The 27,683-nt window shown below is 39.3% G+C and overlaps 1 protein-coding gene across 2 annotated transcripts; it reads right to left on the bottom strand.

Moving 5' to 3' along the window:
- Nucleotides 1-40: 40 nt before the first annotated feature.
- On the bottom strand, nucleotides 41-27,480 carry capn3b (calpain 3b). Of its 2 annotated transcripts, XM_034161819.1 has the most exons (23): nucleotides 26,976-27,480; nucleotides 19,544-19,613; nucleotides 17,162-17,280; nucleotides 16,948-17,081; nucleotides 16,579-16,747; nucleotides 14,662-14,745; nucleotides 14,484-14,575; nucleotides 13,016-13,093; nucleotides 12,756-12,916; nucleotides 11,958-12,127; nucleotides 11,851-11,862; nucleotides 10,315-10,523; nucleotides 9,016-9,052; nucleotides 8,761-8,784; nucleotides 8,486-8,569; nucleotides 5,634-5,711; nucleotides 5,493-5,550; nucleotides 5,353-5,417; nucleotides 3,997-4,065; nucleotides 3,838-3,916; nucleotides 3,473-3,589; nucleotides 3,303-3,361; nucleotides 41-1,435 (listed from the first exon to the last, which is right to left on the bottom strand). In XM_034161819.1, exons 1-23 carry the CDS (start codon nucleotides 27,321-27,323, stop codon nucleotides 1,409-1,411), a joined length of 2,343 nt encoding a protein of 780 aa, XP_034017710.1. In that variant the 5' UTR covers nucleotides 27,324-27,480; the 3' UTR covers nucleotides 41-1,408. The 2 variants fall into 2 exon arrangements, with proteins under 2 accessions (XP_034017710.1, XP_034017711.1); XM_034161820.1 differs by lacking the exon at nucleotides 8,761-8,784.
- Between the last annotated feature and the right edge of the window lie 203 nt (nucleotides 27,481-27,683).

Below are 27,683 nucleotides of genomic sequence, written 5' to 3'. Positions count from 1 at the left end.
CATACGCTGTTTGGTTGTTGGTTGTATTTATGTTTATTTATTTATAATACAGTTCAAGGCTCAATTAACAGTACATTTATTTGATAACGAAATGTTAGAAATCACTGCTGTATTTGTTTATTCCCTAATATCGGTATCTGTACTGCCCCCCCCCCCAAAAAAAAAATTCCATATCGATCGGGCTCTATTTAGTAATCACATATTAAAAAGTTTCATATTAACTAAGGTATTAATTTATACATTTATTCATTCATAAAGATAACTGATCACCCTCAGTAATTGGCTACTAAACACAGTTAAAGCTTGATTCACTATTAGTTAATCCTTGTTATTGCATAAACTAACAAGAACACTTCAGGCAATATATTAATAAGTGAGTTCATACTTATTAACGCACTAACTAATGTCAATTAATGTGCACTTATTGAAAAGTGCGTTGAAATGTCGCTGGTCACAAGCGATGTTGATTTAGAAAAAAAAAGTATATGTTGGTTTTGCTGTTAAACATGAAACATGTTTTTCAGTAAGTGTAGTCTTGATTAAAAAGGTGTTTTGTTATTCTTTTTCAAGGATGTTTGGGCTTGGCGTAGGTTGAACCTTATGCAGAAAGCAAGCTGTGAAAAATCCCGTTTAAACATGAAGAGTTGCAGCATTTTGCGCTCTTTTCAGGTTAAAATCTGTTTGTTGACTGATTTTAAGTTGGAGGTTTGAGACACTTTATTGTTACTGTATGAACATTTATTTTCACACAGTTTAAGTGTGGATGAATAAAACTGAGTTAATCCTTCAGTGTTTTGGGATTTCTGATATTCAATAAATTTCAAGAAGGCACCTGAATTCTTAGTAAGATTGATGTTTTCCACTGTGTAATCAGCAGCTACGATGTGCAGGATTATGTTTGTTTCTTTGTTTAATGAACTGAAATAGTCTTCTGCTTTGCAAATTAAACTTGTACTTTATATTAGTACATGCCTTTGAAGAGCTGAACATTTTTATCTGATATGTAGAAATAAAGGGAAAAAAACTATGAAAATATCTTATGTAATGTTGGCTGCTCTCACATTTAAAGTTTGAATTAATTTCTTTTATGTGGAGTCCTGAAAAAAAGATGGCTTAGAATGTTTTAAGAAAATGGATCAAATAAATTAGAAACGTCACAGATCTGCTCCTTACATTCAAATATTCATCTGATGTCAGTTCCTGCTCTCTTCAGCATTCATAACACTTTTGGGCTTGCAAACATTTCAAACCTTTTAATGAACATTGTCAACCCAGTTTGATTTTGCTGTAATCACAAAATCTGCAAATAAATTAATAAAAATTGAAAGAAGAAAGTACGCAGTGGTGCCATTGGACATAAAAGGAGTGTTGCAGGAAAAAATAGCACACGAGTCCTCGATGAAGATGGTTAGGAATACATGGTCAGCTGAAGCCACTAGAAAGAGGGGGAAAAAAATTAAGTACAACAAATTTATGCGGTGACAGAAAGATATATTGCACAAATGTTTGACAATATTGCCCATAACGTGCTTTAATAACATTACACCCCATACTTTTTTACATAAGATGCCTTAGTCAAAGCGTAAAGCAATTATTGCAATAAAACTATTTTTAAATAACTTATGAGGAACTAGTTTCACTGATTAATCATTTTCTTTAATCTAGAATATATACCTATTTAAAAGGTTCATATTTTGAAAAATAGTTTTGCATCTACGTTAACACTTAAATATACACTCAACAAAAATATAAACGCAACACTTTTGGTTTTGCTCCCATTTTGTATGAGATGAACTCAAAGATCTAAAACTTTTTCCACATACACAATATCACCATTTCCCTCAAATATTGTTCACAAACGAGTCTAAATCTGTAATAGTGAGCACTTCTCCTTTGCTGAAATAATCCATCCCACCTCACAGGTGTGCCATATCAAGATGCTGATTAGACACCATGATTAGTGCACAGGTGTGCCTTAGACTGCCCACAATAAAAGGCCACTCTGAAAGGTGCAGTTTTATCACACAGCACAATGCCACAGATGTCGCAAGATTTGAGGGAGCGTGCAATTGGCATGCTGACAGCAGGAATGTCAACCAGAGCTGTTGCTCGTGTATTGAATGTTCATGTCTCTACCATAAGCCGTCTCCAAAGTCGTTTCAGAGAATTTGGCAGTACATCCAACCAGCCTCACAACCGCAGACCACGTGTAACCACACCAGCCCAGGACCTCCACATCCAGCATGTTCACCTCCAAGATCGTCTGAGACCAGCCACTCAGACAGCTGCTGGAACAATCGGTTTGCATAACCAAAGAATTTCTGCACAAACTGTCAGAAACCGTCTCTGGGAAGCTCATCTGCATGCTCGTCGTCCTCATCGGGGTCTTGACCTGACTCCAGTTCGTCATCGTAAACAACTTGAGTGGGCAAATGCTCACATTCGCTGGCGTTTGGCACGTTGGAGAGGTGTTCTCTTCACGGATGATGCGAAGGAGATGTGTTGCACTGCATGAGGCAAATGGTGGTCACACCAGATACTGACTGGTATCCCCCCCTCATGAAACAAAACTGCACCTTTCAGAGTGGCCTTTTATTGTGGGCAGTCTAAGGCACACCTGTGCACTAATCATGGTGTCTAATCAGCATCTTGGTATGGCACACCTGTGAGGTGGGTTGGATTATCTCAGCAAAGGAGAAGTGCTTACTATCACAGATTTCGACTGGTTTGTGAACAATATTTGAGGGAAATGGTGATATTGTGTATGTGGAAAAGTTTTAGATCTTTGAGTTCATCTCATACAAAATGGGAGCAAAACCAAAAGTGTTGCGTTTATATTTTTGTTGAGTATAGTTGACATTTTACATTTGTTAAACATCCTCAAAGTGTGTGTCTGTACACACACTCCTGCTATAAACCAAAAGTTGGCCTGAAACAGCTCGTTTTAAACTTCTGGGACATATGTCACAGAAGGCATAACTGAGCTCCTATTCATTGAGATACTCCCACTGAACCATAGTGAAATTCTTGTGACACGCTCACACAGCGCATGGAAGGAAGATGGAATAATGCGACCTCATAAAAGTGAAGGGGCGTGGCCAATGGCAGCTAACACAGAAGTTTAAACAGCTGAAAACATGATTTTTTTCCTAAGCAATGCCTCAGTTTTGCGTATTTGTAGCTGGAGACTTTAATTTTAAGATGTCTGATGACCCACATTAGTTTGGTAAATAAGTATATAACAGTACCCCTTTAACAAAATTCAATCTGGTAGTAAAGACGCTATAGTACAACTGTCTTACCTCAAGGACATTAAGCTTAATTATTCCATCTCCATCTTTGTCAAATGCATTGAAAGCCCCTACAAGAGACCCAGCCAATCACAGCGGTTAAAAAACAGAAATATTTTCAGGCAACTAACAAGTATAAAAACCAGCGTGATGACATAAGCGTGCATGTGGCCTGCACTTACTGAACATGCCCTCAAGCCTCACAAAGCAGCAGATGAAGCTGTCAAAATCAATGTTGAGGTGTTCGTCTGCATATCGCATGGCTATGATGTCATAAAGCTGTTTGTTTAGATGAAACCCTTTGCAGAGAAAGAGATCAGGTTTATATATTGTCTTCTTATGATGGTTACACAAGATTTCTGATCAACAATTTGTGACAAAAGTAAATGCAGATGTATCAACCTTTGCATAGTTTGTAACAGAGTTGTTAGATTTTGCAATAGAGTTAAGCGGTCATGTCCATGAAACAAAAGAAAGACAAAATACAATCAGCAGCCTCCTGAAATTGTTCAGTTTAACTAATTTGTTTCCATTTTAAACACCTCACCTGCTTCATTAACGGCATTCCTCATTTCAAAACTGCTGATGGAACAAGATTGGTCTTTGTTATACTTTTTGAAGATCAGCTGGAACCACACAAGGACACGGCTGATCAGGTGCGAGCTGAACATGTTTAAGATGGTTAAGACGAGTACAGGTGGCCTACCTGCCACTGTTTGATCTTACTCCACAAGTGCTTGAACTCTTGCAGATTCAGTTTTCCCGTCCCATCAGTCTGAGAAAAACATCAGTTATGGAAAAGAAAAAACAGCACTGGTATGTTGTCAGCCCTTTTTAAAAAGGTGGATGACCATTTTTGTACTCTTACGTAGAAACACTGAAGCCATCATGATTGTTGTATAGGAACTGGGCAGACCATACAGTATGCTGAAAGGTCAGGGGTTTGAAGTTAGTCCCATCTGTTGTGCAGCCACACTTTGACAAACAGTCCAACAGCATGGCTCAAAAATGGCTAAATAATGGATAAGCAGAAATTTTCAGGATAGATTGAGAAAAAATGTGTAGAATCACACATTGAAAGTGCCCAAAAATCTCCCTTTGTGCCTTTTTTCAAAATCCAATATGGCGTCTAAAATGGCCGCCTTGGGGGGGGGGGGGCACATTTTTGCTTCTGAAAATGTTAGGAGGCTAATTTAAGCGTCTAAATATATGTTTTGGGCCAGGGTGGCTTGTTGCTTTTTTTTTCACTCTACTGGATGTTTCTGAGTGCGTTACCGTCATGTAAACCATTTGTTATTATCATTTATTATGCCCGCCAAGGACATAATAAAATAATCAGCGTTTATTTATTTGTCTGTCTGTTAGCAGGATTACATCAAAACCACTGCACAGATTTTGACAAAATTCTTGCTTTATCATGTTATTATGGCTGACAAAATAACATGTTAATTTACATTAATTAATTACAGCACCTATAACGTTTTCATTTTTTTAAAATCCAGATTAATCTCACTTTGTTTTGTTTATCGTTCGGTTGTATGCTGCCATCTAGTGGAGGTATTGCTGTATGATTCAACTAACAAATTGCTATGATTGTCTTGCTTAAATGTATTTGCTGAATGGGTCACCTTAATCATTATCAGAAAAATTGCCTCTCCTGAGAAATTTTTGAGGAGATGCCACTGCCTGGGGCATGAAATGCTGTTTACCATAATTTTGTAGAGGTTTTAGTTGTGAACTCCTTCGATAATATTCAGATTTTAATGCTTTAGATCTTGATGCCATGGACAGTTCTAAAGAGTTTATCATGTCTTAATACAAAAAATGTAGACATTTAATTTAAATTTTTAATCTTTCCAGAAGCAAAGACATGTAAAAGTGAAGTGGTGGCCATTTTGGACACCATCTTGGATTTTGGAAAATCCACAAGGGGGCTTTTGAAGGACTTTTAGTATGTGATTCTACATACTTTTTCTCGACCTATCCTGAAAATGTCAGCTTGTTGCACAATTTCTTTTACAATTTTTATGCTAAAAACTCTTGGCTTGAAGTGAAAGGATACGTCCATCAATGCGATCATACTGCGACATGTCTCGAGGCTGAAACCCTCCGTCTTTAACTGGGTATCTGCAGGATGCAGCAGCTTGGTGTGAGAACGTACAACTCATTGTGGCGCATATGTAGCTTCTGTAACCTACTTACGTTTGGAGAGCACGTTCTTCAAAACCGTCTTGAGTTCCGTGGCACATATCTGCATGTCCTGGGTGGTGGGGAGACAACTGGCTGCTAATCACCTTAAACGTAACCTTCTAGCAGTGACGACACGTCTTGTGTTGCACTCACCTCTCCAGCGATCCGTTTGTAAATGGCCCTAAACTGTTTTTCGTCTTCTGTCTCTTCCGCAGGTTGCAATATTTTAAACTGAAGGAAACCATTCACAATCATTAGTAACAAGCAGTTGTGACATTATTGTTGTAGAGCCTGCATCAAACCACATCATGTGTACCTCATGTGGTGTCAATGGTGCAACACGAGTATCACTCTTACAGTATATCTGCATCGGGTTTTTTTATAATAACAATTGCTCCAATAGCTCAACATCTAAATGTGTTAAACTTAAGTTATTGTGCAAGAATTTACATGCTTTTTAATGATTTACATGATTTTTTTGGGGGGGGGGGGGAGGGGGCACAACATCTCAGTTAGTGCAGCAGATAAGAGAATATTTACAAAGGAATCATTAAAAAGGTGATACAGGCACCAAATTTGGCACAATTACTCCTCAGACATTACTCTTTTGAGAAAGCAGTGTCCACTTGAATTTTTACGACGGAGTTTTAGGGCCACATGGAATTTCTTTCCTTTTTTTTTTTTCTTTTTTTTTTTTTTGGACTTTGAGAATAAAGTCGTAATATTATGAGACAAAAGTCGTAATATTACGAGAATAAAGTCATAATATTACGAGAATAAAGTCATAATTTTACGAGAAAAACTTTATTCTTGTAATATTATGACTTATTCTCGTAAAATTACGAATTTATTATCATAATATTACGACTTTATTCTCATAATATTACGACTTTATTCTCAAAGTAAAAAAAAAAAAAAATCTATGTGGCCCTAAAACGCCGTCGGAAATTTTCAATAGGTGGCCAGGTCAAAATTTAAAACGCTCCAATCATATTGAAAGGTACTCCATATTTTTGTCTGAATATAAAGATTTCAAAAAGGTATAGTTTGGACCATCTATGACTAAATTCTATGGAGTTATGGGATGAAAAATAGCAAAAATGGTGAGAGGTCAGTACAGGTTTGTACAGGGGTCATAATTAATGTTGCTCCAATTTTGGTAAAATGTGGTGCAAATTATTGATTGAGCTAATAGGAATAATAAATAGAATATTTTTGGCTGTGTTGAATGTTTGGTCTGCAAAGTAAAAGTTAAACAATGTAGGCGTCCATTGGATTCTATGACATGTAACAAATGTTACCCTGTAGCATGATAACTAAGCATGACACATGATGCAAACTATTCCTTTTTAAAACCCTTTTAACTCAACCAATAATTTGCATTATTTGTTTCCAAAATTAGAGCAACTTTAACTTTTAACCCCTGACCTCTGTACAAACTGAAATTGACCTTTGACCAATGAAGATACAGACTAGATGCGTACTCAAAGTTATATTTAAATATAATTAAATAAGATTATATTTAAAAGTGTACTTTATAAACTACAAAATGGGCCAATTTAATCTCAAGAAGAACTAAAATCGTACACTACCAACCATGTACTTGTATTACCTTGACAGTACACAGCATACTTACTGCACAAAGTATAGTTGGGAAACAGCCTCAAACTTTACTTAATAAAACTCAACAAAAATATAAACGCAACACTTTTGGTTTTGCTCCCATTTTGTATGAGATGAACTCAAAGATCTAAAACTTTTTCCACATACACAATATCACCATTTCCCTCAAATATTGTTCACAAACCAGTCTAAATCTGTGATAGTGAGCACTTCTCCTTTGCTGAGATAATCCATCCAACCTCACAGGTGTGCCATATCAAGATGCTGATTAGACACCATGATTAGTGCACAGGTGTGCCTTAGACTGCCCACAATAAAAGGCCACCCTGAAAGGTGCAGTTTTATCACACAGCACAATGCCACAGATGTTGCAAGATTTGAGGGAGCGTGCAGTTGGCATGCTGACAGCAGGAATGTCAACCAGAGCTGTTGCTCGTGTATTGAAAGTTCATGTCTCTACCATAAGCCGTCTCCAAAGGCGTTTCAGAGAATTTGGCAGTACATCCAACCAGCCTCACAACCGCAGACCACTTGTAACCACACCAGCCCAGGACCTCCACATCCAGCATGTTCACCTCCAAGATCATCTGAGACCAGCCACTCGGACAGCTGCTGGAACAATCGGTTTGCATAACCAAAGAATGTCTGCACAAACTGTCAGAAACCGTCTCAGGGAAGCTCATCTGCATGCTCGTCGTCCTCATCGGGGTCTCGAACTGACTCCAGTTCGTCGTCGTAACCGACTTGAGTGGGCAAATGCTCACATTCGCCTGTGTTTGGCACGTTGGAGAGGTGTTCTCTTCTCGGATGATGCGAAGGAGATGTGTTGCACTGCATGAGGCATATGGTGGTCACACCAGATACTGACTGGTATCCCCCCCCCAATAAAACAAAACTGCACCTTTCAGAGTGGCCTTTTATTGTGGGCAGTCTAAGGCACACCTGTGCACTAATCATGGTGTCTAATCAGTATCTTGATATGGCACACCTGTGAGGTGGGATGGATTATCTCAGCAAAGGAGAAGTGCTCACTATCACAGATTTCAACTGGTTTGTGAACAATATTTGAAGGAAATGGTGATATTGTGTATGTGGAAAAAGTTTTAGATCTTTGAGTTCATCTCATACAAAATGGGAGCAAAACCAAAAGTGTTGCGTTTAAATTTTTGTTGAGTATATATACTGTATTTTGTAAAGGAAACAGTTTCATTCCAGTTGTTGACATCTTGAAAAAGCAAACCTGACCATTGGGAAAGCGAGGCCTCGCTGGAGAACAGGTGCAGCCCGAGATGTTATGTGACCTGGTCAAGATTACATATCTGACCCGTCATTCAGCGCAGACTCGGTCAGCTACGTATGTGGTAGCAGTTAGAGGAAAGTACCTTTGGTTTCTTCTTTTCCCCTTGGATGCCGCCGTGCTCGAGTTCCTTGTTGGCACGTGCTCTGTCCGACACAAACACAATCGGCTGGAGAGCGGACGATGGTTTGTGTTGGGGAAGAACACAGAGGGGAGGATACAAAGTTAAACTATGTTTATTCTGCTGGTTATCTTCAAAAACAGCAGAAGCTGCAACGCTAGAAACTGCCACCTTAATGATGCGGAATCACGCAGAAAGCAAAATATAAAAGCAATGTAGCAAACACGTGCATGCTTTACCTTTTCTATCCTTTGCTTATCTTGCTGAAGGTGAATAGATCAAGGAATGATAGAAGGGTGACATGACATGAAATGGAGGGAAACATTCTTATTCAAGACTGTTAGTTACTGTTATAAGAAAAGAATCATACTGTAGATCTTGACAGTGCAACAGGAAAAAGGGTGTTGCAGGACGCACGCTGTGATTCAGATCTGTTGCAGTGTGATATTAGAATACGTGAAGAAGATTTGGTTCATATTTTATATTTTACAAACCTGTATTTCATCAGAGCCGATTGTGTTTTCTGCTTCTCTGCGTGAAGAACAGACACAAAATGCATTAAGATACTTGGCATCATTGTGTTGGATTTTAAAGGGGTCATATGGTGCTAAATCTACTTTTATGTACCTTTTCCAGTTGCGTATGGTCTTAGTTTAATGAACTTTCTTGTCCATACAGGTAGCGGGACTGAGAATCAAATCCAGGTCTACATATTGGTACCCAAACTCATATCCTACTGAGCTATGAGGGGGTGATTGAGAAGTTTTGAGCTGGATCTAGAAAACGTAGGGCACGGTTTTCCATATTTTGCATTCTGAGAAACTAACATTTCTCAACATTGCACCCAGTGAGTCAAAACTTCACACATTTTCGAGAAATGTTGGTTTCTCAGAATGCAAAAGATGGAAAACCATACCTTGCTTTTTCTAGGTCAGGCTTGAAACTTCTCAATCAATTCTTGTAGCTCAAGTAGTTTAGGAATTGGGGTACTAATATGTAGATCTGGATTTGATTCCCAGTCCCGCTACCTGTATGGACAAGGAAGTTCATCTGTATTGCCTAAGTCCACTAGATAACGCCATTGGTTGGGGAAGTGGTGTCGCATCTATGGGGAGTTGACTTTCAGCCACTTTACACTACGCAGTCTAGGGATTACCAACGGCACCAGTGGACCTATATAGGAACTACTTACTACAAGTGTATTTGCCAAGACTGGTGATGCCATCCAAATACTTAATTATTGACACAACTTTCCTCTCTGTTTGGAATATTGACCAGTTAGTTCCTGTTCCACAAACCTCTACTATGTCCTGTTCATGCTCGCGTTCCTGTGCCGCGCATATGATCATTGCTAGCAGTGTGTGCTTTGATCCCTCAAATTAATTAAACCTTAAGAGTTAGAGCTAGATTAGATTGAACTTTATTGATCCCTTGGGAAGACTCCCTCAGGGAAATTGAGGTTTCAGCAGCATTGTATAGCAGCAGACAGGGTACACACATCAAGAACTGGATAGTCAGCTCTTCAATTCTCTAATTAGAAGTTCCAACGGAGAGATCAGGTCAGGTAATGACCACAAAGGCAATCATTAGTACACAACCCTTAATCTACGATTTGACCTCCCGTGTTTCAAGTAACAAGCACAGAAACAGGATACGTGTTAAAGATTAGATTTTTCTTCTTTTTCTTTACCTCGCTGTCAAGATATATTTGGTTATGTGAGATGTATGAGTTGGCTGATATGACCACTTTAAAATACATTCATTACATTCACGTAATGCGGTTTGTGTCTTACTCAGATGTGTTGCCCTTTTCAGAGAATACCCTGAGAATGAACTCTCCCTCTTGATGGGGCTCAAAGGTCGTGGGGATAATGACATACTCTCCTGGAGGCAGACGGAATCGCTCTGTGACCTCCCGCAGGTTAATGTAGGTTTTGCATTTAGCCTTGGAAGCCGTGTACAAAAAGAAATCCTTCTGAAGATGCTGATTCTGTCCAATCTCCTATGGATGAGTAAAGCATCAGAATTGTGAAGGAAAGCAGTTATTGTTCACAGATATTGTATTTTCTAAAATAGTATAAAAGCCGCACCTGTCAAAAAATTGCATCGTGAAGAGCTAAAAACATACACAACACAATGGAGTATAAGTCACACATTTTATCTGTATGTGGAACTATTTGTAACAGCGTTTCTCCGGGGCCGAGTTTAACAATGGACAGGAAGGCAATGTAACACATGTGCACAGCACAGCCTGTGCTGTTACTTAATATAAGGATTTTTAAATTACAAAAATATGCAAGATGTACAAATAATTTTTAGGTGGACAACATATTAGATGTTATTTGATACAGTCTGGACAAAATAAATTGTCAGATGAACACAGATTGCTGGTCCACAACAACATGGAGAAGTCAACAGTGAACAAGCTGAGGGCTTCCTCAGCTTGTGGTGTGTAACATAAAGATTGTTCAATTCTAAAAAATAAGCAAGCTGTACAAGTGTACGGTGATAGACAATAAACTGGGTGTTAATTAATGGAGTTTGGACAAAAATAATCAGATGGACATGGATTGCCAGTCCATTTGATTTATTGATCAGCTCTTTAATTTGAGATGTTTGTGCATTATTGTAGTTGTACTTTTATTTTGGGGATTTATTGTTTTAATATTGGTTTATTTTGTTTAGTGCTTTGATTTCTGGTAAAGCCCCATATAAATAATTATCTGTATTATAATAGCCAAATGGTGTTTGTGTGCGTGTGTGTGTTCGTGCGTGTGTTTGTGCGTGCATAAGTATGGCTTTGATCACGCAGAGACTGGGGACAACTGACATTTGCTGCTTGGTATTCTTGAATTTTGGATCAAGGATGAATGCTGCAAAAACGGAAAGGTGATAGGACTAATATTTTTGGAGAAATTACCTATTTTAGCTAACCAGTAAACAATGAATATTGTGCTGCAATGCACCATGGGAGTTTGGAGTTTTGGGGTTTTAAATTTTGTCATTGTGGTTCATGTTAGTTTAACAGTGTTGTAAGTGTTTTTGATTTATTGTGTTTTTCTGGTTCAATTGGTTTAGTCAGTTAAGTGTCATGTTGTCATTACTATGAGTGAAAAGAGTATTGCTTTTGATGTCTTCTGCCAGGTCTGTGTTTGGCAACACGCTAGTTAATATTAATATTATTATTCTTAATGAAAGCATGATTGTATAAATCACAAGACCTCGCATATTAGTACTCCCCACCCCCCACCAACATAACCTATACTCCAGAAAATATGGTAATGGAAATTGCAAGAAGGTGCTTTCTGCACATTCTCACTGTGACTTACCTCTTTGGGCACCTGCAGGAACAAAGAAGGCAAACGTAATGTCAGCTTTTTTGAATGTACATAATCTTAACCAAGATGTTTGCAGAACGGTTTGCGGTGTTCGGTACCTCGTAAATGGAAAACCCGATAGTGAAAAGTCTGGCTCCTTTATTGCGCTGCATCCTTCGACCCTTCTGCATCAGAGCCACAACAACAGTGCAGGCTACCTGCCCGTCATCTGGATCGTCGTCCTCCTCGTACAGTCGCATGTGGTACTGAGGGTTTGTCCAGAAAGTGTCTGTAAAGGCGGAATGTAGAGAGCTATTGATAAAATACTGGCCAGGAAGCAGCAGGCAACATTGGATGCTACTAAAATCCACAGTGGTCCACACGATCCAGACAACTGATCCATCATTGTCTCTCAAAAGTAACCATCTCTCTGCATGACCAAAATGTGGCAGTTGATGTTCCCTCACAATGCAAGCGATACCCCTCAAGTCTCCCACTTGTAAGACATCCAGTTGTCACCTTCGGTCACTTTAGTGTCCAAGTCTCACAATCATACAGTAAGACAGGCAGCACCAGAACCATAATGACTTGGACCTTCATTCTCCTGCAAAGATATCGGCATCACCAGACACCTTTATCCAGTGGCCTCATGACTCCATAAGATCTTACTGAGTGTCTCCCAATCTCAGTCACTGAGGACCCAGATCTAAGAATATCACCGCCGAGATGAGTGAATACCAACCCTCTACAAGTTCAACATTTTCACCCCATACAGCCCAGGAAGCCTTTGAAAGCCTGGGTCTTACTCTTGATGAAGGACAATCCCAAACCCAGACATACAGAGTTGTAAAATCTAAGTTTAGACAAAACAGACTTATCAGATAATCTCAGGTTCATCCTGTAATCTCCTTACCAACCTGGAAAGTTCCTGCAGCCACCACCAGAGCTCCCTCTCACCCAGCGACCCTCATGGACCGACACGGTCCAGCTGTGTCTCTCATCGCCCTGCAGTGTGTCTGGGGTCAGATTACACATCTCCATCTTGGTGAAGTACTTCTTGAAATCTTCAAATGACATCCTAGATGACAAAAGAAAACACTAAATTTGAATTAAAAACTGTAAATGCTCAGAACGAGCTGAAGTATATGCAGAAAATGCCGAATGTGCTTTTACTCACCAGAATTCACTGTCCTCGATAGTCTGTTTTTTTAAGTTGTCCTTGTCTGCAATGGAAAGGGTTGACCATTCCTTTGAACTAAAGAAAGATTAAAGCTAATGAATTACGGTCATGACAAAAAGAGGCTAAAAATACCTGTGATCAAGAATTTGGTCAAACTACAATCCACATATGTCTGTTTTTCCCTACTGACACCTGTTAGACCTGTTAAAAGGTTCCAACTCCTGTTCCTTCTGGTGCATGCTGAGAAGGTTGGTGGGAGGGTTAGGGAGGAGTGGCAGAGGAAGGAAGCTATGTTTACATCTTAAAGAGTGGACTAGTGCAACATCTATTGACAGAAAAATATTTAACGCAAGGAAAGTTTGGGGTCCCCTGCTGGAGCTGTTGCCCCCACGACCCGATCCCAGATAAGCGGTTGAAGATGTATGCACTTTTTAGAGGTTTTATTTTGGCAAAGGTCAAGGCCATTTCAGTCAGACATTTTTATTTTCACTCTTATTTCCGCCAAACCTGGTACATGTATGTTGGGAAGTTCTGGAATTGCCTATGCAAGGTCAAATTTGCCAAGTCAATTATTGGGGTCAACGTCATGCCCATTTGTTTTTTCTTTAGTCCTCCATTGTTTGCCGTCTACCAAACTTGGTATGTGCATGAAGGTCCCTCTGGAATTGACCTTGAAGGTTAATGTAATTGGTGCTACAGGTCAAAATTTTTATTTTCACACCAGTTTGCACCAAACCTGGTAAATACCTGTCCTGTCTTGGATCCAGAATTGCTCAAGTATGGTCATATTTGCCAAAGGCCAATCAATGGATCAAGGTCATTGTCTGTTTGTCTGTCATCATGTCTATTTGTCTGTTTGTTGGCCTACTGCTACCAGGTCCTGCAACCAATTTCTATCAAACTTGGTGTGTGTATAAATATAGACTCTAGAATGACTTTAAAAGGGTTAATTTTGGCAAAAGTCAAGGTCAATTGGGTTGCGGTAAAGAAATTAAATTTTCAATCTAATTTGGATCAAACTTGTCTCTCATACTGTATGTTAGTGGATTCCAGAATTGCATTGGCAAAGTCACCAAATATCAATAATTCAGGTGATAATCAAGGCTGTTGGGGTCAAAGATCAGATTTTTACCAGCCAGGCAATAATGTTTGTTGTTTACCAGGACATTCTATCCTAAAAACGTGACTACATCCTTATTGACGCTATGCTTACCCATCCTACAACCTTAGCATCTTCCTGCACCCAGATACTGTTGATGAGTTAAAGAGCTGGTGAAACACCTCAGCACACACTGAGCTTTCCTTAAATTCACTCAGAAGATTGACAGCCATACTGGACGATTTGTGTCTTCTTAATACACTATAAAACATCAGATACTACAATGTACTGCATGAAGCCTAAATCAGTCATTTACATATGTGATATGACTTTTGTGCTTCAGGAAGACATATGTTCAAATCTTACTTTGGACACCACGGTCCCTTCCACAGAACCCGACCCCAGGGATTACGTAAACGTATCAGGCGAATTTTGCTGTCATGTTTAATGGAATCACACTAAAGGGGGAGAAAAAGAAGCTTTTATCACCACTTGAAAAGACAAAGAAAACCAAATCTAAATTTAACTGGTGATGTTATTGTACCTCCTCCAAGGCAATGATGGAGTAGGCGTGGCCCCTGATAAGGCCCTGAGCAGTCCGACTCTCCATTTCCGCAGCAAAAGAAACCTGTGAGATACATCGCATGTCAGAAATAGACATATGGACATACTAACAACAATCCCTCTTTTGGGAAAAGTCATGTGACTGTGACCTCATCTGACTGACTGTCGGCAGGATATCGTAATAACTCATGAAAGGGTTTCAATCAAATTTTGGGACAGATTGACCTTGGGTCATGAAGAATTGGCAAAATTTTGCACCAGTTCAATGTCCACAGTAACTTCAATTCATAGTTTTGAAAAGTCTCCCATTGATTTCGATGTTATGTTCCAAGAGACATGAACCAATTTTAATGACATTTAGTAGACAGGTAGAGCTCCTAGAAAACTAATTCAATTTTAAGGTACATGCACATCCACAATAATATTAATATTTTTATGATATTTCAGCTTTAACAAAACAGTGCCTTCAACTGCACTATATCTCGCTTAAGAACAATGGTTGTCATAGCAACCCAAAGTCATTTGAGTGGAAGAATATTTACCCTCCAACTAACATGAACATTGCATTGATGATATTTAACTTTAAAGGTAGATTAAAATCCACTTTTGCACATTTGTTCCCCTTTTATACTAAAATACACTCACCGGCCACTTTATTAGGTACACCTTGCTTGTATCAGGTTGGGCCCCTTTTGCCTTCAGAACTACCTTAATTCTTGGTGGCATAGATTTAACAAGGTGTCACTTAAATCCCCTTTCTTCCCTATTCTGATGCTCAGTTTGGACTTCAGCAAGGCATCTTCACCACATCTAGATGACTAAATGTATTGAGTTGCTGCCATGTGATTGGCTGATTAACTACAGTGCATCCAGAAAGCATTCAGAGCGCTTTCCTTCTTACACATTTATGTTACAGTCTTATTCCAAAATGGGTGAAATTCATGTTTTTTCCTCAAAATTCTGCACGCAATACCCCATAATGACAATATGAATTTTTTTTGTGATTTCTTAGTTTTTTATTTTTAATAAATTTGCAAAAAAAAAAAAAAAAAAAAACCTGATTCCAGAAAGGGCCAACAGGTTGCAGGTTTTCTTTGCAGCCATCCACTCCACACAATACTCCATAATGACAGTATGAATTTTTTTGTGATTTCTTAGTTTTTTTTATAAATTAAAAAAAAATGATTCCAGAAAGGGCCAAGAGGGTGCAGGTATTCTTTGCAGCCATCCACTCCACACAATACCCCATAATGACAGTATGAATTTTTTTTGTGATTTCTTTTTTTTTTTTTAATAAATTTGCAAAAAGAAAAAAAAACCTGATTCCAGAAAGGGCCAAGAGGGTGCAGGTTTTATTTGCAGCCATCCACTCCACACAATACTCCATAATGACAGTATGAATTTTTTTTTTTTTGTGATTTCTTAGTTTTTTTTTTTATTTTTAATAAATTTGCAAAAAAAAAAGAAAAAAAAAGAAAAAAAAAGCTGATTCCAGAAAGGGCCAAGAGGGTGTAGGTTTTCTTTGCAACCATCCACTCCATACAATACCCCATAATGACAGTATGATATTTTTTTGTGATTCCTTAGTTTTTTTTATTTTTAATAAATTTGTGAAAGAAAAAATTGATTCCAGAAAGGGCCAAGAGGGTGCAGGTTTTCTTTGCAACCATCCACTCCACCAGGTGATTTCACTGATTAACTGATTCCATCTGCTCAAAGTGATGTTAATCAGTGAAATACCCAGAGTGCGTCGTTGCAAAGAAAACCTGAACCCTCTTGGCCCTTTCTGGAATCAGTTTGAGACCTCTGTTATGGGGTGTTGTAAGTAGAATATTGAGAGGGAAAAAAACTCTATGAGTCAGACATTTGTATTATGGTAAGGCCCATAGACACTAACATCTATAGAGCAGCCCATCAGGGAGCCTCGCTCCAGCGCCCTCCTCATGATGCTGTAGAGTTCGCTCGGTGCTTCAGGCAGCTCAAAGAACTCTGTAACTCCTCCTGTGAAGTCTACCATGGCTTCTAAAGTGTTGCCCCCTTTCAGCGCTTCATATGATCCGTGTAACCTGAAAGACAGGTCAGTCGTTCAGGTCAATTAGTCCACTTAGATTGTTGTCACTGAACTTTACTTTGTGAAAACCCATCCTCTAAGTAGTTAAATAGTTTTATGGATGGGTCTGAAATCTGATCTGCAGGACTTGGACATGAAGATGTAATTGCTTGCACGCTGTGGATATTAATAGCTCCCAGCACTCGTCAGGCTTACTTGGCATAAGCTTTTTCCAAAAGAGCACTCCAGAACTCGTTCTTTCTGAAGGATTTGGTGAACACAAGCTGGTTGTTAAGGGTGGGGATGCGATCGTCCACGACCACATCGATCCATTCTCCATAACGCCAGAACTGAGAAAAAAAAATCAAGAATCAGTGAAGACATGTAATGTCATCTTTTCATTTTTTTTGTCTTGTGTCTAAGTTAATACCTGGAAGTGGAAGATGCCGGCGTAGTTCTCGGTGAAGCTCTGATCTTTGGGGATCACTCTGTAGAGCAGCTTCTCATTCAGCGTCAGACAGGCGATGGCGGCGAGCAGCCAGCAGTCACCTGTTAAGAGCCGAGCAAACGAAACACTGAACCCCAACACAGATTCTGCAAAATGATCAGGTTTAATCCCCACCCAAAATCAAATACTCATAGGGCCTTATCTTCAATTAGAACAAGGTAACGCAAAGCACAGCACAAGCTACTGATTTGAACAGATGTATTTGTCATTTCACACCCATCATCTACACTTTAAACCCAAACAAGTTACCAGAACTCAAAAATTTAGGTTCATAAACTTAAAAGTCAATTGTTCCCAGAACTTAAATGTTTTGATTATATGCTATTTGTACCTTGTGATTACACTTAAATTAACGTAGCTATTAAGTAAAAGGGAGTCCCTTTGGCTGCTCCTTTGTCTTTGTTTTCCACACAACAGATCTGAGGTGGATCTGCATGTTGATTTGGCACAAGTTTTACACCGGATGCCCTTCCTGTCGCAACTCCACATTACATGGAGAAATGTGGCAGGGGTGGGGTTTTAACTGGGAACTTAATGCATCAAAACCAAGCATACTAACCACTTGGCCATGTTATGTGTCGGACGCAGCTCGGAGAACCGACCAGCGTTTGAAGGACCCAGTATGAAATAAGCAGAGCACGGTACAAAGGCTAACTGAATTTAATACATAACAGTGAAGTGATACAAAACAACAAAAGCATGTGCGGTCTGGCGTGGTGGTGATACGGTGCGCTCCCAGCAGCGCTAACGGTCCGGAGCCAGAAGCTGTTCGGACCCAAGGACCCCGCCGACACCCCCCAGGTGGCCGCAACAAACCGAGTCTGTGAAAGAAGAAACCATTATGTGAGTCCACACTCTACACACAGAGAGACCACTCAAAGGTGTACATAAACAGCAAACACTTCCTGGCTTAATTACTAATCAGCTTCCCAACCTGCAGGCATGGAACATCCAGTTCACAAAACTCCACTGCAGTGGAAGCCGATACATGACTAACGTACAGCTCAATATAATAAGGTGTGAGGGACACCACATTTACTGACTGTATAAACGTTAGTCACAAAATCTAACGTACCTCAGGAAGTGTGCTGACGAGCGTGAGACCTCACCCCCTCCTCTTTCACAGACCGTGCATCAAACCCTGGACGTTCTCTGCATCCACTGATGATGAGATGGCTCCCGAGACGACGATCTCACCCGTCTGGTCACAAGGTCGAGTCTCTGGCAAATACACACTGTATACTCCAGTCTTAAATGCCACCATGTTCCAATCCATATAGATGCACCACAGCTGTGAGTCCTGACGAGCCGCAGGTGATCAGGGTGAGGTCCTGATAACCTCAGCAACACAGCCACTCAGTCCCAAATGCAAGCCACCTGGAAGGAAAAACAAAAGACAGAAACAAAAAGGCAGCCAGGCCCCCCAGCCATACAACAGGCCACCACCCCTGCTAAAGTGTTCATTAAGTCAACTCAGATATTTCATATATAATTACTTTATTCATTTAAGTTGTACTTACTTATATACAGTTAGTTCAAGTCAATCAAAAATTCTGAGTTTAATTTACCCAAAAAGCAAGACCATGTTACACAAACTTGAAATATTTAAGTAAGTAGAATGTTTTCTTACAAATTTGAGTTTACACTACTTAATGTTTTTAATTCATTTGAACATTCGGGTTTATAGTGTACATATTTTAAAAGGAGAGTGCACCTTTGCTTATTTGTGCACCCTTGGACTTGTGGGTCTTAAAATGAAGTGTGGCCAGGTGCAGTATCAGTACATTTCTATCATGAGGGAACAGAAAGCGAATTCAGTACAGGACACCCAAAATAAAGTTTTATCTCGAGCAGAGTTTTTCTCCTATTTATGTGGTGTAATATTCACGTGTACACGTGTAATACACGTGTAATATGGCACGTGTACACTCTACTTGTACTGACATTGAAACAGAATTATACTTATTTACCTCAGGGAACTTGAGAATTTTAATATTAGTTTATTTTAAAGATACAACTTTCTCTTGGATCTAATTAAACATTTGTCAGAAGCAGAGCTGTTACCATGGTAACAGACAAAAGTAGCTAAATTCACCAATAACTTAGATCGCATTAACCACCTACAGTAGCTAGCATATCCATCCATCCATCCATTCAGTTAAAGTCTCAGAGGAGCTGGAGCCTAAAGTAAAGCCCAAAGTTTGAACCCTTTTGTCACATTCCGGAAGTCATGTTGGCAAATTGTCAGAATTCCCCCATTCCTTGCTAGTTTACTCAAAATAGAAACAGTTTCACAATAATTACCCAGTTCTCCTTGACAGATGTCCGTCCTGTTGGCTCCGTCGATGATGAAGTGGGGGTTTTCACAAATTTCCTGTTGTAGAAAACAGAAAAAGGATTACTGGAAGGATTACTGTGTGTAGAAATTTCAGCTATTTGTATCAATATAGTGCTGAAGATCAACATTTTTTAAAATCAAGACATTCAGTCTAATATATAGTTGCTGTGACCACTGTCATTTTTAAAATTTCAAACTTAGTTGAGTTTTAATTATATTTTCATAAAATGTCATGCTTTACATATTTTTAAAAATATTACAGAAATGCAAAAATTTATTTCATACTAACTGTTTATTATCTCTGCTGCACGTTGGTGTGAAATCCATGTTTCTAAGCATCTCTCACACAATTCACCCTATCTGGATTTACAACAAAAACAAAAATTCCATATGCTTTTTTTTCCCATTAGGATCTGTGCATTAATCTTTGTGAAACTGAACAATAAAATTAAAAAAGGTCAAATAAATAATGTAGATCTTCCTAGCACAGTAATGCCAGGCTCACTAACAATAAAATAGCTGAAGTCATTTCCATAAAATTCGCCTCTTTTCAATATATTAGCTTGGTAACAGAATTTTGATATTGACTCATGATCTTGATTGTTGTCTGATCCCCACTAAAATTAAACATAATCTTACCATCCATAGGCCCAATGTACCCGCCAAGTTTGATCAAAATGGATTTGTCGTTCTTAAGATATCTTGCTAAAATTCATACAAACATAGTTACACATAAACCAAAGTGATCACAAGAGCCTACACCTCTGGCGATGTCGCTAATAAAACCAAAATCCACTCTGGATCAGCCTCAGCCTGTTCCTCACCCCAAGACCCACCTTTCCACAAAATAATATTAAAATCTGCTTAACTGTAAATTACTGATGCCTTCTGTACCACTTCAAAATACATTATGACATCATAAAGCACTACAATTCACTCCTTGCAAGACTGACAGACACACACACACACACACACACACGCACACACACATACAGATTTGTGTTGGTGTTCTCAGGCAAGATCCAGGAAAGATCCACAGTCATTTCTCCGCCTGCTTCTTGGCTTCGTGCAAACGAGGGAGCAGCTGTTAGAGGCCCTGTGAGGTCGCGACCTCTGAGCCCTCTGAATGAGTCATTTTGTAACTTAATACTTCTGTCATGTCAGAATGATTGACAGCTTGCTCCTGTCACAAGTCACACATACTGGTTGGCTGTTATTAGTGGGGGGGGGGGGGGGGGATGTGGGTCATGAATACTCAGGAACCGCTTGGCAGAATTACTTGTGAAAACACCTGACAATGGAATTAATATGAAGCTCAAAGGTCAAAAGTCAAGGTCAGTCAAGGTCACTCAATTGTCTGAAAGTCACATTTTCTTTACAATAACTACAAACCTAAGAAAGCAAGAAAAATGATTTAAATTTGGATGTGGTGTTATTACTTCATAATGTACATCTCAACATGAGGCAATCTGTGCTGACTCATATTCCCTTGAGAACATCCTTCTAGTTCTCATTGTTTTGAAGTTATTGAGAAAAATGTGATTTTCAAAAATCTTTTAATATAATATGACATAATTTGGTGGTATGATACTATCACATCCATTTCTAGTGGCTACCAGATATTAGTGGCCAAACTTGCACTTGACTTTTCTTATCATTACTCACTCGTGTTTGTCATACACATCTTGTATATTTGTGGTTTGTAGTTACCAATAAGCCTTGTCTGTATGATTTATTATTATACTATTATATCTATTATACTGATCCATGCATTTGTTTCTTCTAGATTGGACTACTGCAATGTTATATTTTCTCGTTTACCGCAGTCCAGCATCCGGTGTCTCCAACTGGTTCAAAACGCTGCTGCCAGACTTTTGACATGAAGCAGAATGTTTGATCATATTACACCCATTTTGGCATCTCTTCACTGGCTTCTTGTCTCTGTGAGATCAGATTTTAAGGTTCTGCTGTTAACCTATAAAATTATTCACCAACTAGCACCTCCCTATTTAGCTGACCTAGTCAAACCGTACGTACCGGCACAGGCTCTGCATTCTCAGGGTGCAGGACTACTTTGTGTCCCTAGGGTGAATAAAAAGTCTATGGGCCACAGAGCTTTCTCTTATCGTGCCCCTGTTCTGTGGAATGAGCTCCCTGCATCAATAAAACAGTCAGATTCTGTAGAGACTTTCAAGTCTAGACTTAAGAAGCATTTATTCTCCCTTTCAAATGGCTAGCATACGGGCATAGTATGTTACTATGCTTTTTACCCTTTTAAATTAATTTTATTAGTAAACAGAGTGGGTCTCGGCCTCAACTTTATCTAAAGTCTGGGTCTGTTAGTGAAGATTAGGGCTAGTGGCCAGCGATCACCTTAGTATTTATTCTATTTTACTGTTGCTTAATGCTGACAAATTTTACCTTAAGTGTAGTTTTTCTGTCTGGCTGATTCTGTTTTCTTTGTCTCTCTGTCCGAGATGCGGCTGGATCCACATGCTGGATTGGATGATTTCTGTGGCGGATGTGGGATGGACTCCGCTGTAGGAACAGGTCCAACGAGTGACTCGATGACCCCCCCACCCCACCCCCCCAACCCGGACAGTGGACTGGAAGCCTGCATGGACTCTCATCAGATGTTGTTGTGTTGTGTTCTGTATTGTAAAGCTTTTTCGTAGAATGGCCTCAGCAGTGGGTCACCCCTTTGAGTTTGGTCTGCTTGAGGTTTCTTCCTCAATAACATCAGAGGGAGTTTTTCTTACCACTGTCTCCTGTGTTCTTGCTCTAGTAGTTGGTAAGGTTAGACCTTACTTGTGTGAAGTGCCTTGAGGCAACTTTGTTGTGATTTGGCACTACATAACTGAAATAAATTGAAATTAAATTTAGATTTTGCCACAGTTTGAGGGATGGGTGGATAAAATTGTTCCCACTAAAGAATAGCATTTATTATTATTATTTTTTTGTCATATTCATAAATTTTTAATCAAACACAAAAAATGTGGATTTAACAGAGATACACACTCAAATGAATGAGTACTTTGAAATATCATAATTTGTGTTGGAATGGCTGATCTTCAAACCTTTTTATCCCACAACGTGTTGAAGGATTTGACTTGGCAGTCATGAAATCTTAAATATCTGTTGTTATCTAGTCACAGCAATGACTCTGCGTTTTTTCTGGCTAGATCATCTGACTAGCCGCTCTGCTGACCCCAGGGTTCAGGTGTCATCAATCTCAAATGTCACATTTGTCATCAACAATTTCCCATCAAGCTTCACATTTGTCTTAAGCGTGGACTATAAAAAGCTTCTCAAAAAGGAAGACATCAAAGTTGCCAAGTCTGTGTTTCAAAAATAAAATAAATAAATAAAAATGTTAAGATAGGACTCAAGATCATTGTGCTTTGCTAAACTGATTGAAAAAAAAAAAGATCTGTGTGTGAACGTGTTTTATTTGCGATATTAACCATAAGCACACCAAATTGGCTAATTGATCAACAAATTTTTAGGAGCTGTTTGGCCCTTCAAATGCTGTTGATTTTGGTATCGGAAGGTCAAAGGTCAAGATCACTGAAAACATTTTTGTCTTGTTGCATAACTTGTGCTTTATGTACCATATTGATGCTAAATTCCCTATGAATGTTACAGAGCCTGGTTGTAACTATTCTATTGATTTTGTATTGTGAAGGTCAAAGGTCAAGATCACAGAAAGTTTTTTTTTCTTTCTAACCGTTTTTTTTTTCTTTGTAACCACAATAACTTCAAGCTGTACTTGCCCAGTTGCTGATAGTCTTATAGCCTTCTATAGATTTTAGATTGTGTAAATCTGGCAACGCTATTGATTTGGGGGTGAGAAGGTCCATGCTTAAGATCACAGATTACTTTTTTAATCAATTAACATGCTATGTATGTTAGATTGCCTGACTCTGGCAACCCTATTGAATTTGGAGTATGGAAATACAAAAAGTCAAAAATCACAGTAACTTTTTTAACCAACAGTTGCTTGTGAGCAGAGCTCTAAATGCTTTATTTTATTTTACCACACTTAATATGCATATTATGTAGCGACTGAAGAATATCTGTAAGAGTGAAAGGGAAAGTTTACAAGACAATAATGAGACCAGCTGTCTTGTACAGCTTAGAGACGGTGACACTAACAAAAAGACAGGAGGCAGAACTGAAGATGTTGAGATTCTCTTTGGGAGTGACGACAATAGACAGGATTAGGAATGAACATATCAGAGGGACAGCTCAGGTGGGACGGTTTGGAGACAAAATCAGAGAGGTGAGAAATGAGATGGTGTGGATTGCGCAGAGGAGGAACCTAGGGTATATAGGGAGAAGGATGCTGAGGATGGAGCCACCAGGCAGGAGGAGAAGAGGGAGGCCAAAGATGGATGTGCTGAGAGAGGACATGCAGGTGGTTGGTGTGACAGAGGAAGATACAGAGGACAGGGTGAGACGGAAACGATTGATCTGCTGTGACGACCCCTAACGGGAACAGCGAATAGAAGAAGTAAAAATATGCACATTATGTAGCCCTAGTTAGATAACCCAATAGATTTTTGAGTCAAGAGGTCAAAGATCAAGGTCACCCAAAGCATAAAAAACCTGCAAACTGCTGCCACACTACAAATGACTAATAATAAAGTTACTCAGAAGGTTAAAGGTCAGGGTCCATGGGAGAATAATAAAAAAAAAATTACAGTTTGTTTCTGCTACAATGCAAATACACTCATCAGTAGCAATCTTGCTATGTGTGTTTAGAGCTAGTCCAAGAACCCTATTGATTATGGTCTCAGAAGGTCAAAGATCACTTGGAACATTTTAAAAAAAGCAAAGAAAAATTCCTTCTGCCACACTAGTAATAACTAATCATTAGCAAATTTGCTATGTGTGTTAAGTAGAGCTAGTCTGAGAATCCTTTGGATTTTAATCTCAAAAGGTCAAAGGTCAAGGTCAGTCCGAGTACATAAAAAAATACAAATTACTTCTACTACACTACAAAGTACTAATCATTTGCAATTGTGATGTGCATGTTAAGTAGACCTAGTCCATGAACCCCGTTGATTTTGGTCTTAGAACGTCAAAGGTCACTTAGAGCATTTAATTTTTAAAAAATTGTTTCTGCCACACTCGCAATAACTAATCATTAGCAGATTTTCTATGTGTGTTAAGTAGAGCTAGTCTGAGAATCCTTTGAATTTTGATCTCAAAAGGTCAAAGGTCAAGGTCAGTCAGAGTACATAAAACAATATCTTCTACTACACTATAAAGTCCAGTCATTTACAAATGTGATGTGTATGTTAAGTAGACCTAGTCCAAGAACCCTGTTGATTTTGTTCTCAGAAGGTCAAAGGTCAAGCTCAGTGGGATCTTTTATTTAAGCTTAAAAAAAAAATTGGGCAGCTGTCAGTAATTACTTTGCACCAAGATGTGATGCATGTTTTTAGAGTTTCTGTATTTCTGTGTTGTCAAACACGGACTATTGTGTCCATGAAGACGAGCAGCAAAAAGTCCTTTAAAGGCTGCAAGTCTGCAGCTGTTGTTACTGGAATACGATCAAACTTCCCGGGAAGGTGTGTTTCTCAGAGAAATATGAAGCTGTGAAGCCAACACTGAATTCCCACTTTTCCAGCACTGTCTTCTCCTCAGCTGCCTGTGACTGGAGAAGGTGAAAACTCAGAGCTATGCACACACAAACACAGCCGGATCAAACTGACGCTCCTCCCGTGCACACTGCAGGAAGCGATGAAACATGGATTCAAGAGTGGCTCAGGCTGTAAAAGGTGATGATTTACTGCAAATTCATCCAAGTGTGCCAACAATGGAGTCACTGCACACTTTACCTCTGATTTCATATTCACCATATGAAAGCATTCCGTTGTTCAATAATGCCACATTTAAAATAATAATAATAATAATAATAATTTGAGAAAATGTAAAAAATTCAAAGCAACTGCACTTGTGTTTTTCTACTTTGAATTTTAAGCTTAGATAAATTAAATATGTGCAGAAATAAGTATAAATGAATCAATTTTGTATCATCAGAATATTTCATGAAATGTCCAAACTTTGTAAATAAATAAACAATCAAACAAACAAAAAATTTGAGAAAACATAAAATGTCAGGGGAAAAAAAATGTACTTACCCTATAAGAGTGGTAACTAATGTTTTTAAGTTGAGAAAGCGCAGAAATGTACTGCAGCCAGTTGACTGGAGATTTTATGTTTTCTCAACTTTTATGTATTTATTTTCATTTTGCACTCAAAAAATTACTCATTGGATGAACTCAATTTAATTATGTGCAGGATTTCCATCTAATAAATATATGTAGTCCCAACTCAAAAAAGTAATCCATGCAAGATAATATAATTTAATTTAGTTGGGACTACATATATTTATTGGATGGAAATCTGTTGTGAAAGTGTCGTGACACGGACCCACAACAGGGGGCGGTAATGAACGGACAATGGATAAGCCAAAAGTAACAATTTAATGTTGTGAATCGCACAACGACGTACAGACAATAACAATATGGTGGACTGTCAATCATACACCAGGTGACGTGTGGGTAGGCTCGACGATAGAACACGCCTGGCGAGAGAAGAGCCAGATCCCCACACAGCTTCCACCACCAACGGAGCTGAAGAACACCGGAGCTGCCAAGCCCTGCGCCCCAGGTGGCCGCTGTCTTCAGCAGTCAGACCCGGTACTGCTGGCAGAGAACAGAGACAGTCCTGATGAGTGTGAGTTCGCACACTCAGTAATCCCACAGTCAGTGTTTAGTTAGGAGGGAAAACCTCCACCTCCAATCACACACTCGTGCAGCTCCTGTCTAACCACTTATCTGGTTGGAGTGTGAAGCGAAGCCGTCGCTGATCACACCAAACGCCAATCCCACAGATAAGGACACACCACAGGAAAACAGCTGCAAAGAAGTACACATTATTACTCAGTGTTTTGAGTCAGCAGAGAAAGTTACCTGAATGGTAGCTGATTTCTCGGCGAGGAGGTGGAGTTGCAGTCCGGCCTTTATGGTGATGGTGATGAGATGAATGAGTGACAGCTGGTGCTGAGGATGAGTGACAGCTGTCACTCCCAGTGGCTCCGGCGCCCTCTCGTGCTTGAAGCCCGCACTCCAAGCAGGGCGCCATCTGGTGGTGGTGGGCCAGCAGTACCTCCTCTTCAGCGGCCCACACAACAGAAATCCAATCCAATGAATCAGTTTTTTGAGTGTATTATTGCTTTGACATTTCATAAAATATTCCGATTACACAAAATTGGTTCATTTGCATGTATTTCTATAAATAAATCTATTTTTAAATAAATTAATTTAAAATTTAGAGTTGTCAGTAATGCCACACAGGGTTGTAAAGAGTGTAGAGTGTTGTACTTACAGAGGGACGTTTCCATTCAAAATTCCCCGGGAGTTTGCGACTATAGAAGAGCGAGGAGTCATCTGCAGGAAACAGCGAGTCTTCAAACACCACGTTCTTTTTCACATACTTGTCTTTCAGCTCTAAAAAGGTTTTGAGTCTCTTGGCATCCTTGACAGCCTCGTTTCTGCTTAGAATGGCAGAGTAGATGGAGTTGGACCCGGCTGGAGGGTAATCCGCTTTGTCGTCAGGCCCAAACGATGATTCGGATTCATAGAGCGCTTTCACCTCAACTTCTTCCACCAGAGGAACTTTGCCTGTGTGGTTTTCTTCTGCCATCTTATCAGCGAGAGCCTCAGCCCGTGGCATTCGTGCTCCAAGAATTCAAATTGTAAAGTGCAAGAGAGAAAGTCAACTGACCTTCCTTATTTACAGAAACAGAACATGAACTTGCAAAACACTGCTTCCTGTATCCTCTGCTGAACAGGCTTAGTTTAGCTCGTAGTCACTCGCCAACCAAAATCTGACCGCAATCCTCACTAGTTTACTGCTGTGTTCCCAATGCTCAAACTAAATATAGTTCATTTGGGAGGGGGTGGTTGGGGTCGAGTAGGATAGTTTCTCAAAGACAGACCTTAACAGTGTCCTAACACTTCAGCCCACAACGGCACAGTTCAATTCAATTCAGTTAAATTTATTGCTATAGCGCCAGATTAAATCAACTCAAGG

The sequence above is a fragment of the Thalassophryne amazonica genome, chromosome 21 (assembly GCF_902500255.1).
Source record: "Thalassophryne amazonica chromosome 21, fThaAma1.1, whole genome shotgun sequence".
NCBI lineage: Eukaryota > Metazoa > Chordata > Actinopteri > Batrachoidiformes > Batrachoididae > Thalassophryne > Thalassophryne amazonica.
Note: the sequence above shows the minus strand (reverse complement) of the source record. Positions and strands in the feature narration are given on the sequence as shown.

Bases quoted from the DNA above. Each gene is read 5' to 3' on its own strand.
- capn3b (XM_034161819.1), bottom strand. From the start codon at position 27,323: ATGCCACGGGCTGAGGCTCTCGCTGATAAGATGGCAGAAGAAAACCAC. The intron at 13,094-14,483 runs GTAAGATTTGAA...ATCTTTCTTTAG, and splicing joins AAGGGACCGTGGTGTCCAAA to TTCAAAGGAATGGTCAACCC. The intron at 3,362-3,472 runs GTAAGTGCAGGC...GGTCTCTTGTAG, and splicing joins GAGGCTTGAGGGCATGTTCA to GGGCTTTCAATGCATTTGAC.